General features: G+C 45.3%; 1 protein-coding gene across 1 annotated transcript in view; it reads right to left on the reverse strand.

The window, feature by feature from the left end:
* LOC308164191 (structural maintenance of chromosomes protein 1B-like) overlaps positions 1-12,500 on the reverse strand; it is a gene marked incomplete at both ends in the record, with an annotated part of 49,253 nt that overhangs the window by 14,425 nt on the left and 22,328 nt on the right. Inside the window, 5 exons of the mRNA XM_080538334.1 lie at positions 1-138; positions 342-437; positions 6,846-7,007; positions 7,569-7,706; positions 8,883-9,029. The exon at positions 1-138 is cut by the window's left edge and continues 32 nt beyond it. Of these exons, the coding sequence (XP_080394460.1) occupies positions 1-138; positions 342-437; positions 6,846-7,007; positions 7,569-7,706; positions 8,883-9,029 (681 nt within the window). The remainder of the gene's footprint in view (positions 139-341; positions 438-6,845; positions 7,008-7,568; positions 7,707-8,882; positions 9,030-12,500) is intronic.

Raw genomic sequence — 12,500 nt, forward strand, 5'->3', positions numbered from 1 at the left:
GTGCTCCTGCTCGTACTGCCTGACGTTGGCCACGCCCACCTCCGCACACCAGTCTGAGAACACCAGGTCCTCCAGCTGAGAGAGAGACACGTTAGAGAGACCCGCAGCACACCAGTCTGAGAACACCAGGTCCTCCAGCTGAGAGAGACACGTTAGAGAGACCAGCAGCACACCAGTCTGAGAACACCAGGTCCTCCAGCTGAGAGAGACACGTTAGAGAGACCAACAGCACACCAGTCTGAGAACACCAGGTCCTCCAGCTGAGAGACACGTTAGAGAGACCAGCAGCACACCAGTCTGAGAACACCAGGTCCTCCAGCTGAGAGACACGTTAGAGAGACCAGCAGCACACCAGTCTGAGAACACCAGGTCCTCCAGCTGAGAGACACGTTAGAGAGACCCGCAGCACACCAGTCTGAGAACACCAGGTCCTCCAGCTGAGAGACACGTTAGAGAGACCCGCAGCACACCAGTCTGAGAACACCAGGTCCTCCAGCTGAGAGACACGTTAGAGAGACCAGCAGCACACCAGTCTGAGAACACCAGGTCCTCCAGCTGAGAGACACGTTAGAGAGACCAGCAGCACACCAGTCTGAGAACACCAGGTCCTCCAGCTGAGAGAGACACGTTAGAGAGACCAGCAGCACACCAGTCTGAGAACACCAGGGGCCGGATTCACCAAGCGTTTTTAAGAACAAATTTGTTCTTAAGAACAACATTTGTTCTTAAGACAAAACTTAAGAAGATTTGGTATTCCCGAAGAAAATCTTATCTTAACTTTAGTTTTTTCTTAACTTTCTTCTTAAGATTTTTCCTAAGATAGAACTTAAGAACAAATGAGATTCTCCAAAACAAAGTTCTTAGATTTCTTCTCAAATGTCTTCTTAACTTTAAGAGAAGCTCTCACCTGTCTTAAAGCAGCTAAAGTGAAAGGTAAGTCTTACTTGAACAATTTTGTATTGCATTTATTTGATTTGATTAATATTTAGTTTAGCCCTAGACAATGTGTTAACACATATTGTTAATTCAAGTTGGTCAGAGTACTTTTGTGTGAATGTTTTGTGTGAATGTGTGAATGTCTATCACATGTTTGTATGTTTGAGATATAACTGAAATGGGCCTTTCAGCCTGTGTCACATGTAGGCCTATTCCTAGATTACACCACAATGTACTCAGAAAGTAAATCAAGGAGGCAGTTGTTGTATATTTCTAACCTGTTGGCTACTAAAATGAAGAATAGTTATTGAGCAGGTTAAGACCATTTATTCAAAATACAAAAGTATACAGACATCAAAGCTGGACGCTGGTCTGGCAGAGAGAGAGGGAGAGAGGAGAGAGAGGGGGAGGGGGACAGAGAGGAGCTGCTGGGTCAGGCACAGAGAGAGAGAGAGAGAGAGAGAGAGAGAGAGAGAGAGAGAGAGAGAGAGAGAGAGAGAGAGAGAGAGAGAGAGAGAGGGGAGCTGCTTGGTCAAGAGGTGGGAGAGAAGAGAGACAGGACCAGAGCCCACACCCTTACTTATAAACAAAGTCAAAATGCAGTCACAGCCAGTGGTCCTATCAGGTCAGGGGGAGAGGCCAGGAGGTCATAAATACCTTGCCCTAACCCCACAGTCAGGAGACATTTCTTCATAGCAAACATTATAGGCCCATTATTAAGTACAAATAAACTACACAGTTGTTGTATTTGATGTATACTACTTAATTAATCATTATGAACATGTTATTTAAGTAGGCCAAGTAACTGAAACAATGTCCTTACTATTATTTATTTTATATTCACATTTTAGATGGAAGTTCTTCATAAGTTCAAAAGAGAGAGAGAGAGAGAGACACACAGGTGTAAAAATCACAGTTCAAAATCTAAGAACTTCTTAAGTGAGAAAACTAAGAAGTTCTTAAGACATAGGACAATTCTTAAGAAAAAAATGGTGAATAGCGTTTAAGAACATTCTTAGGAACATCTTATCTTTTTTCTTAAGAATTGTCTTAAGAATTATCTTAAGAACACTTTGGTGAATCCGGCCCCAGGTCCTCCAGCTGAGAGAGACACGTTAGAGCAGCGGTTCCCAAACTGTGGGTCGCGACCCCCTAGTGGGGCGCGGGGGTACTGCAGGGGGGGCGCAGAAATAATGGGAGGGGAAAAAAATGCACACACAAGAGCTGTAAACAAACACTGCTTGCTTAAGGTTACCATCAGGGGTGTTGTGGGCGTTGGATGATAAAAATGAGAACCTGAATGGAGCGCAGGCCATAAACTGTAACAAAGAGGCAGCGAGGGGGCTCCATTCACGTCATTGACGCGCGCTCCATTCACGTCATTGACGCGCGCACTCCCTCCTCCAGCTATCTAGCAGCAACAACAACAATGGATAAGTTTATGAAAGAGCCAGAAGCTAAACGAAAAGCGAAGGAGCCCATGACAAACGTCCCAAAGCCAAAGTCAAGAAAGTATGACGATACATACCTCTCCCTGGGCTTCACGTCTAATGTGGTCGGTGCGGAGGAACGACCACTGTGTGTCCTCTGTCTCAAAACTTTAGCGGCAGAAAGCATGAAGCCTAGCAAGTTGAAACGTCACTTGGAGACCACACACCCGACTGATGTGAAGAAGCCCCTCGATTTCTTCAAGAGAAAACTCCAAGAATACCGTGGTCAGCAGAGCCGTTTCGTTAAAACAGCATCTGTTACGTCTAATGCTCAACTTGCCTCCTACAAAGTGGCATATCGTATCGCCCAGTCTAAAAAACCACACACCATCGCTGAGGAGTTAATACTCCCTGCTGCAATAGATATGGTTTCACATATGATAGACGAGGCAACAGCCCAAAAACTCAAAGCTATCCCCCTGTCAAACAACACTATTGCGAGACGCATCAATGACATCTCAGAAGACATGAAAGAGCAGCTTGTTGAGAAAATAAAAGACCAACGCTTTGCGCTCCAGGTAGACGAGGCCACAGATAGTAACAAGGACTGTCTGTTAATAGCGTATGTCAGATACATTGATGCGGAGGGTTTGAGCGAGGATTTGCTATTTTGCAACTATTTCCCAAACAGAGCAACAGCTGATGAACTGTTCAAAATCATAGACAAATACCTGAGTGAAGCCGATCTGAAATGGGAGGACTGTGTGGGGATATGCACCGACGGTGCCCAGGCCATGGCAGGAAAACGGGGAGGGCTCCAGACGCTCATCAAGCGCGTTGCACCGAAAGCAGTGTGGACTCACTGCATAATACACAGGGAGGCACTCGCGTCAAAGCAGCTGAGTCCAGAGTTGAATGACGTTTTGTCTCATGTTATCACCACCGTCAATTACATAAAAACAAGACCACTGAAAGCTCGCATTTTTTCCGCTTTGTGCGAGGAGATGGGCTCCGAGCACACAGCCGTGCTATTTCACAGCGAGTCGCGTTGGCTCTCTCGCGGAAAGGTGCTGTCCAGGGTGCTATCGCTGAAAGATGAGATCCGAATCTACTTGGAGGAGGAAGGGAACGAACTTGCCAGCAAGTTTAATGATGAAGACTTCCTCATGAAATTGGCCTACCTAAGCGACATGTTTGAGAAGCTCAATGAATTGAATCTACAGTTGCAGGGCAACAACACACACCTTCCACATCTGGCAGACAGGATACAATCTTTCACACGGAAACTGGACATGTGGGGCAGGAGACTTGAACAGGGGGACATCGACTCATTTGGGAATCTGAAGGCATTCATCGAGACCAATGAGCTGCAGAGCACAGTGGTTCCATGTATGAGAGAGCACATCTCAGCCCTGAAACAAAGCTTCCAGAAATACTTCTCTGTGGATGACAGTGCCAAATACGACTGGATTAGAGATCCATTTGTTGCACCACCACCTGCCATGTTCAGCACTGCGGAAGAGGAACAGTACATCGACATGACTTCAGAGTCAACCATGAGGCTGCAGTTCACATCCACGACTTTGGCTGGGTTTTGGATTGGAGTGGAGAAGGACTACCCTCTCATTGGACAGAAAGCTGTGGGAATACTGCTGCCTTTTGCAACATCGTACCTGTGTGAGATAGGCTTTTCTGCTGTTGCTGCTATCAAAAGCAAATACAGGTCGAAGTTGAACATTGAGAATGAACTGAGAGTGGCAGTCTCAAAACAACAACCCCGCTTTGAGAAGATTTGCAAGGCAAAGCAAGCACACACAAGTCATTGATCGTAATTGTGATAGAAATGTGAGGAGTAAGAATAGTGATGCAGTAGAAATTAGTTAATGTTGATATGTTGAATATTTCAGTGGCACAGGATCATTTGCCAAGCACTTATGTTCCTTTTCAAACCATAATAAAATATAAAACTATAGTTGGATATACTGTATGTGTCTTGTTATTATTAGAAGAGAAAATGTAATGTTTTTACAACTTTATACAATTAATTATATCAATCTAGGTGGGAACCGGGTTAGGGGGGGCTCGAAAATATTTCCAATTACCCAAGGGGGGCCTGATTGAAAAAGTTTGGGAACCACTGCGTTAGAGAGACCAGCAGCACACCAGTCTGAGAACACCAGGTCCTCCAGCTGAGAGAGACACGTTAGAGAGACCAGCAGCACACCAGTCTGAGAACACCAGGGGCCGGATTCACCAAAGTGTTCTTAAGATAATTCTTAAGACAATTCTTAAGAAAAAAGATAAGATGTTCCTAAGAATGTTCTTAAACGCTATTCACCATTTTTTTCTTAAGAATTGTCCTATGTCTTAAGAACTTCTTAGTTTTCTCACTTAAGAAGTTCTTAGATTTTGAACTGTGATTTTTACACCTGTGTGTCTCTCTCTCTCTCTCTCTTTTGAACTTATGAAGAACTTCCATCTAAAATGTGAATATAAAATAAATAATAGTAAGGACATTGTTTCAGTTACTTGGCCTACTTAAATAACATGTTCATAATGATTAATTAAGTAGTATACATCAAATACAACAACTGCCTCCTTGATTTACTTTCTGAGTACATTGTGGTGTAATCTAGGAATAGGCCTACATGTGACACAGGCTGAAAGGCCCATTTCAGTTATATCTCAAACATACAAACATGTGATAGACATTCACACATTCACACAAAACATTCACACAAAAGTACTCTGACCAACTTGAATTAACAATATGTGTTAACACATTGTCTAGGGCTAAACTAAATATTAATAAAATCAAATAAATGCAATACAAAATTGTTCAAGTAAGACTTACCTTTCACTTTAGCTGCTTTAAGACAGGTGAGAGCTTCTCTTAAAGTTAAGAAGACATTTGAGAAGAAATCTAAGAACTTTGTTTTGGAGAATCTCATTTGTTCTTAAGTTCTATCTTAGGAAAAATCTTAAGAAGAAAGTTAAGAAAAAACTAAAGTTAAGATAAGATTTTCTTCGGGAATACCAAATCTTCTTAAGTTTTGTCTTAAGAACAAATTGTGTTCTTAAGAACAAATTTGTTCTTAAAAACGCTTGGTGAATCCGGCCCCTGGTCCTCCAACTGCACACACACATAGCGTTAGCCTCGTAGCATAATAGCCTAAGTCATGCTTCACTTGTGGTCAGCCGAGCCATCTTTGTATGTAGTGTCAAACATGCCTGTGTCAAAGAGATGACTTGGGCAGATAGTGATTTTGGAATGTAACAAGCATTCTGATAGGCTGATGTCATAGAGGCAATAATGCACAGTGAATCAGCAGTGTTAGGAGAGTAGAGTTAGTCAGATATCTCCATTTGGCCAAAATATGACAACTATGCTATGAGGCTAACGATATGAGAGACCATACCCCACAACGGTTAAAACTGTTAAACGTACGAAGCACGAAACCTCTCGCATCTATTATACCCAAATTATACTAGATTGATTTCTGTTTACTCATTTTAGAGCCGATCTACTCCTAACTACCCCTAACTACCCATACCTACTACCCCTAACTACCCCTAACTCCCCTAACTAAACCTAAGCTGTGATAACAGCACTGACCTGGTCCAGCCAGGCTACCCCTAACTACCCCTAACTCCCCTAACTACCCCTAACTCCCCTAACTCCCCCTAACTCCCCCTAACTACCCCTAACTCCCCTAACTACCCCTAACTCCCCTAACTCCCCCTAACTACCCCTAACTCCCCTAACTACCCCTAACTCCCCTAACTCCCCCTAACTCCCCCTAACTCCCCTAACTCCCCTAACTCCCCTAACTACCCCTAACTCCCCTAACTCCCCTAACTCCCCTAACTACCCCTAACTCCCCCTAACTCCCCTAACTCCCCTAACTACCCCTAACTCCCCTAACTACCCCTAACTACCCCTAACTCCCCTAACTCCCCTAACTACCCCTAACTCCCCTAACTACCCCTAACTCCCCTAACTACTCCTAACTCCCCCTAACTATCCCTAACTACCCCTAACTAAACCTAAGCTGTGATAACAGCACTGGCCTGCTCTAGCCGGGCTACCCCTAACTCCCCCTAACTCCCCTAACTCCCCCTAACTCCCCTAACTACCCCTAACTCCCCCTACCTCCCCCTAACTCCCCCTAACTCCCCTAACTACCCCTAACTACCCCTAACTCCCCTAACTCCCCTAACTACCCCTAACTCCCCTAACTCCCCTAACTCCCCTAACTCCCCCTAACTCCCCTAACTCCCCCTAACTCCCCCTAACTACCCCTAACTCCCCTAACTCCCCCTAACTCCCCTAACTACCCCTAACTCCCCTAACTACCCCTAACTCCCCTAACTACCCCTAACTCGCCTAACTACCCCTAACTACCCCTAACTCCCCTAACTACCCCTAACTACCCCTAACCCCCCTAACTAAACCTAAGCTGTGATAACAGCACTGACCTGGTCCAGCTTGGCTTTGACGGTCCGTATGTCGACGTCCTTCAGCTCCACGTTGTCCTTCTGCATCTGGACGTAAGACGCCAGGTAACGCCTGGTACACTGCAGGCAGGAGACCTCCTGTATCAGGGACCAAACACTGTTACTCTGCAGTCTGGAGACCTCCTGTATCAGGGACCAAACACTGTTACTGCAGTCTGGACACCTCCTGTATCAGGGACCAAACACTGTTACTGCAGTCTGGACACCTCCTGTATCAGGGACCAAACACTGTTACTGCAGTCTGGAGACCTCCTGAATCAGGGACCAAACAGAGTCTTAGAACGCTGTCACCTGCTCTTGGTCTGTAACTCTCTCTCTTTCTCTGTATTTTCTCTCTCTCTCTCTCTCTCTCTCTCTCTCTCTCTCTCTGTCTCTCTCTCTCTGTCTCTCTGTCTCTCTGTCTCTCTCTCTCTCTCTCTGTCTCTCTCTCTCTGTCTCTCTCTCTCTCTCTCTCTCCCTCCCTCCCTCTCCCTCCCTCTCTCTATATACAGTATGACATCACAGGGGTCAGTATGACATCACAGGGGGTCAGTATGACATCACAGGGGTCGGTATGACATCACAGGGGGTCGGTATGACATCACAGGGGGTCGGTATGACATCACAGGGGGTCAGTATGACATCACAGGGGGTCAGTATGACATCACATGGGGTCAGTATGACATCACAGGGGTCAGGGGTTACCGCTTGGCAGGCGGCGACGTCCTTCTTGCAGAGCCGGTCCAGGTCTGACAGGGAGTACTTCAGCCTGGTCTGGACCCCCAGGGCCTGCACCTGCACCTGCTTAAGCTCCGCCTCCTTACGCCTCAGCTTCATCAGACCCTGTCACATGACCAGGGTCATACCTCATAAATCAGCCTGCCTCCTACACCGAAAAACTGCAAAATAGCTTCATACTAGCTTATCCTGATGTGATTTAGAAAAGGTAAGGATACTGGGTGGTAGAACGCACATATCTAGGACAAGTCATGAAAGGAGGGGTCCTGAAATCTGATCGAGTGCAAAGATATTTAAAAACATTTACTCACGGCCGTTCTAGTGTTAATATGTGTGTGCGTGTGTGTGTGTGTGTGTGTGTGCGTGTGTGTGTAGGTGGTGGTGCAGTGTGTGTGTGTAGGTGGTGGTGCAGCGTGTGTGTGTGTAGGTGGTGGTGCAGCGTGTGTGTGTGTGTAGGTGGTGGTGGTGCAGCGTGTGTGTGTGTAGGTGGTGGAGCAGCGTGTGTGTGTGTAGGTGGTGGTGCAGCGTGTGTGTGTAGGTGGTGGTGCAGCGTGTGTGTGTGTGTAGGTGGTGGTGGTGCAGCGTGTGTGTGTGTAGGTGGTGGTGGTGCAGCGTGTGTGTGTGTAGGTGGTGGTGGTGCAGCGTGTGTGTGTAGGTGGTGGTGCAGCGTGTGTGTGTAGGTGGTGGTGCAGCGTGTGTGTGTAGGTGGTGGTGGTGCAGCGTGTGTGTGTAGGTGGTGGTGGTGCAGCGTGTGTGTGTGTGTAGGTGGTGGTGCAGCGTGTGTGTGTGTAGGTGGTGGTGCAGCGTGTGTGTGTGTAGGTGGTGGTGGTGCAGCGTGTGTGTGTGTGTAGGTGGTGGTGGTGCAGCGTGTGTGTGTGTCGGTGGTGGTGCAGCGTGTGTTTGTAGGTGGTGCAGCGTGTGTGTGTGTGTAGGTGGTGGTGCAGTGTGTGTGTGTAGGTGGTGGTGCAGCGTGTGTGTGTGTGTAGGTGGTGGTGGTGCAGCGTGTGTGTGTGCAGGTGGTGGTGCAGCGTGTGTGTGTGTAGGTGATGCAGCGTGTGTGTGTGTAGGTGGTGCAGCGTGTGTGTGTGTAGGTGGTGGTGGTGCAGCGTGTGCGTGTGTAGGTGGTGGTGCAGCGTGTGTGTGTAGGTGGTGGTGGTGCAGCGTGTGTGTGTGTAGGTGGTGGTGGTGCAGCGTGTGTGTGTAGGTGGTGGTGCAGTGTGTGTGTGTGTAGGTGGTGGTGCAGCGTGTGTGTGCAGGTGGTGCAGCGGCGTGCAGCCTCACGCGCAGCTCAGCGGTCAGCGCCTCCTTGCGGTCTCTGAGCCGGGCCATGTCCTTCTCCTTCCAGCGCCGCGCGCTGCTCCTCAGGCTGCTGGACCCCCCGGAGATCACCCCCGACTTAGAGAACATGCTGCCGTCCAGGGACACCGTCTGCAGGGAGGACAGACAGAGATCACCCCCGACTTAGAGAACATGCTGCCGTCCAGGGACACCGTCTGCAGGGAGGACAGACAGAGATCACCCCCGACTTAAGCCCAATTAATGCTTCTGCGTCGAATTTACGCGCGCCTACGCCGTAGGCTACGCAAGGGCTCTCCCAATGTATAGTTCTACGTTGGTCGCGTCGCGTCGCGTCGCGTTGGTCGGTGTACTCATAGCGGCATAATAGCGATCAAAAAACTTAGTTTTGTTATGCTTGTTGTAAAGAAAATGTCTATAATGCATTGAAATGACAGTAAACTAAGATAATAAGATGGTTATCATACATTTTCAAATCTTTATTAATAAGTAGGGGTGTAACGGATCACGGATAATCCGTGATCCGTACGGATCGCCCCCCACGGTTCGGCACGCATGTGTACCGCGGATCAATTGCAAAATGTAACCAAGTAATAATATTACTTAATATTAGTTAATATCCCTTGTAAATCACAATGTAGAGTTTCCATGAAAAGATAGACGCGACAGTTGCGTGCTTTGTTTTACTCTAAAGCGCAATGATAGGTTGATAATGGGGAAAAAAATCCAGAACAACAAGGCTGCGTTGTGTGCTCTCCGGCGCTCTCAGAGCAAATTTACGAACGCAGCCCAAGTGTATCATGCTGCTAATGTTGGCGACAGAGAAGAACTCGAAATGCCTCCCTCGTCATTTAAATCCCATGTATGGGAGCACTTTGGCTTCTCTGTCAATTACAGTATATCTCAAAAGTGAGTACACCCTTTAGATTTTTGCAAATATTCTGTTATATCCTTTCAGGGAATAACATTATCCTACTGAAACTTTGATATAACTTAAAGTAGTCAGTGTGCTGCTTGAATAACAGTATAGATTTATTGTCCTTTGAAAATTACCCAGTACACAGCTGTTAATGTCTAAACAGCTGGCAACAAAAGTGAGTACACCCCATAGTGAACATGTCCTAATTGTGCCCAATGATCAGGGGTGCACATAACTTTTTGGGGCCAGTGCTCAGAGGAGCACCTAGGGATGCTGCTTGGTGCTCCCCGAGCTCGCGAGTCACGACCCGTCCCACAGGTAGGGATGGGACGATTATCGTGTTTATCGTTAATCGCGATAAAAACACCCGCGATAACTTTATCGTGGAGAATTTTAATTAGTTGAATAATCGTCATAATCGTTTTTTTTTTAAATTATTATTATTTTTAAATGACTGGACTTTTTAAATAGGCACTACATTTTATAAACACTGCTTTGTCTGTCTGTTTTTATTGTATGTATTAATGTATGTGACCTATGTGTGTTTTTTTTGGGGGGGGTTAATATTTTTATTGAGTTTCACAGAGACATGTACACAACAGGACATAACAACAACAACTAGTATCCGTGGGGGAGGTTATTGTCCCATTAATAGTAGAAAACTAGTTTTGCACTTTGTTATGCAGTACATTGTCCATAAACAGAAAATGTTTAAAAACGAAACAAAAACAAAAAAACAGTGGGGGAGGAGGCAATGTCACATATCAGAAATAAACAGAAAAGAAAATGACACAACAAATGCCATAATATATGGGAGGATCACCCCCATCGGAGACAGCATCCATGTCTTACAGTCCTAAACACAGCGGCAGCACAACACCAGCACAGTAAATAATATTGTGACCCATACATTGTAGATCTGTTACACATTAGTCTTGTGTACTTTCTTGAGTGTAATCCACCAAACCTTTCATTACAATGGCAGCCAGTCTGGTACCAATATAATCTAAGAACGGAGACCAAATCTTATAGAATGTCTTTATCTTACACTTCGACCTATATGTCAGATATTCCATAGGAATCATATCAAAAATGACCTTGTACCATCCAGCTATTGTAGGCGGTTTGCAGTCTATCCATTTCAGCAATATATTTTTCCTTGCACAAAAAGTGAAGATACACAGAAGTCTTTTGGAATGCATACTTTTAAGTTGTTTGTCTGGCAACCCAAACAATAGACACATGGGGTCCTTATCCAATGTAACATCTAGAATTAGATGAATTTTATCCACTATACCTTTCCAGTAATCATCTATATATCTACAAGTCCAAACACAATGAACAAAGCTCCCAACCTCGGTAATACACTTTGTACACATTTCCGATTTGTTATGATCCATTTTATGTCTAAGTTGGGGAGTAATCTGCAAACGTTGTAGTAGTCTAAATTGCGTTTCCTTCGTCCTATTACAGATTGAGATGTCGTTTGCCGATTGCCATATTAGTGACCAAGTTGCTTCATCAGTATTAATGTTCAGGTCATTATTCCAGTCTTTGGGCGTACATGCAGGTTTGCCTTTATCATATTTTGAAAGTGCTCTATACCCAAGCCCCAGAATGCCTCTCGTCTTTCCAGCAGAGACTATCTCCTCCAGCGGAGAGGGTTGGTGACAGAGGCCAGTGTCTTTTTGGCTATTTAAACAACTTCGTATCTGAAGGTATCTGAAAAACTCATTTCGTGGTAGGTCATATTTCTTACATAATTGGTCAAATGAAAGTAGTATTTCCGTATCATATAAATGTCCGATAGTAACCATCCCTTTGCTGTCCCACCGCTTGAAACCCCTATCCGTGGCACCAGGGGAGAAGTCTATGTTGCCCCAAACTGGCGAGAGGGAGGATGTCATAATCGTATGTTATAAATAAATAGTAATATAATTGAGATTTCTCACATGAGCCGCGCGCGAATATCCTCACAGAAATGTGTCTCTCGCGATTGTTCAGCCTGCATGGGTAACGTGACTGTCAAGTCAGCCTTGTCAGTCAGTCACTAACGTATGCTAGCCTTCAGTTCTCACCATGGCTGCATCGGCCCCGTGTCCATTGCCTCACCTTTCCAGGGTTGCCCGCAGGCTTCTATGCATACCTGCAACTAGTGTTCCTTCAGAGAGAGTGTTTAGTGCCAGTGGGCACATTTTAGTGCCAGTGGGCACATACTCACACCTCTCCGAGCACACCTCTCCGAAAAAGTGAACATGTTGACATTTTTGCACTTTAACCTATCTTGAAGCTTTCAAGTCTCTAAGCCACAAGGCTAGCACTCAGTTTGATGACAGAAAAGTGTCAGTGTTCAAGTTTTGTTTGACAGTATTTTTTCCCTTTATTTATGCAGTGATACCTTATAATTTATCATTACCTTATTTAAGATTTTATTAAAGATTTTGATTTTTGTCAAGATGTTTTTAAAATGATGTTAATGTTATTAACATGATTCAATAAAAATACAACAAAATCTAAGTTAAAGTGATTACAGTGTGTTTTATTGGCATTCTAAAAAAAAGTTTTTTTTTTTTGTTTTTTTTTAATTCTCGCGATAATATCGTGGATCGCGATTATTTTGCCCACGATAATCGTGACATGACATTTTCTAATCGTCCCACCCCTACCCACAGGATGGATGAAAA

This window comes from Nansenia antarctica (genome assembly GCF_963989245.1).
Source record: "Nansenia antarctica genome assembly, chromosome: 8".
NCBI classification, from domain to species: Eukaryota; Metazoa; Chordata; class Actinopteri; order Argentiniformes; family Microstomatidae; genus Nansenia; species Nansenia antarctica.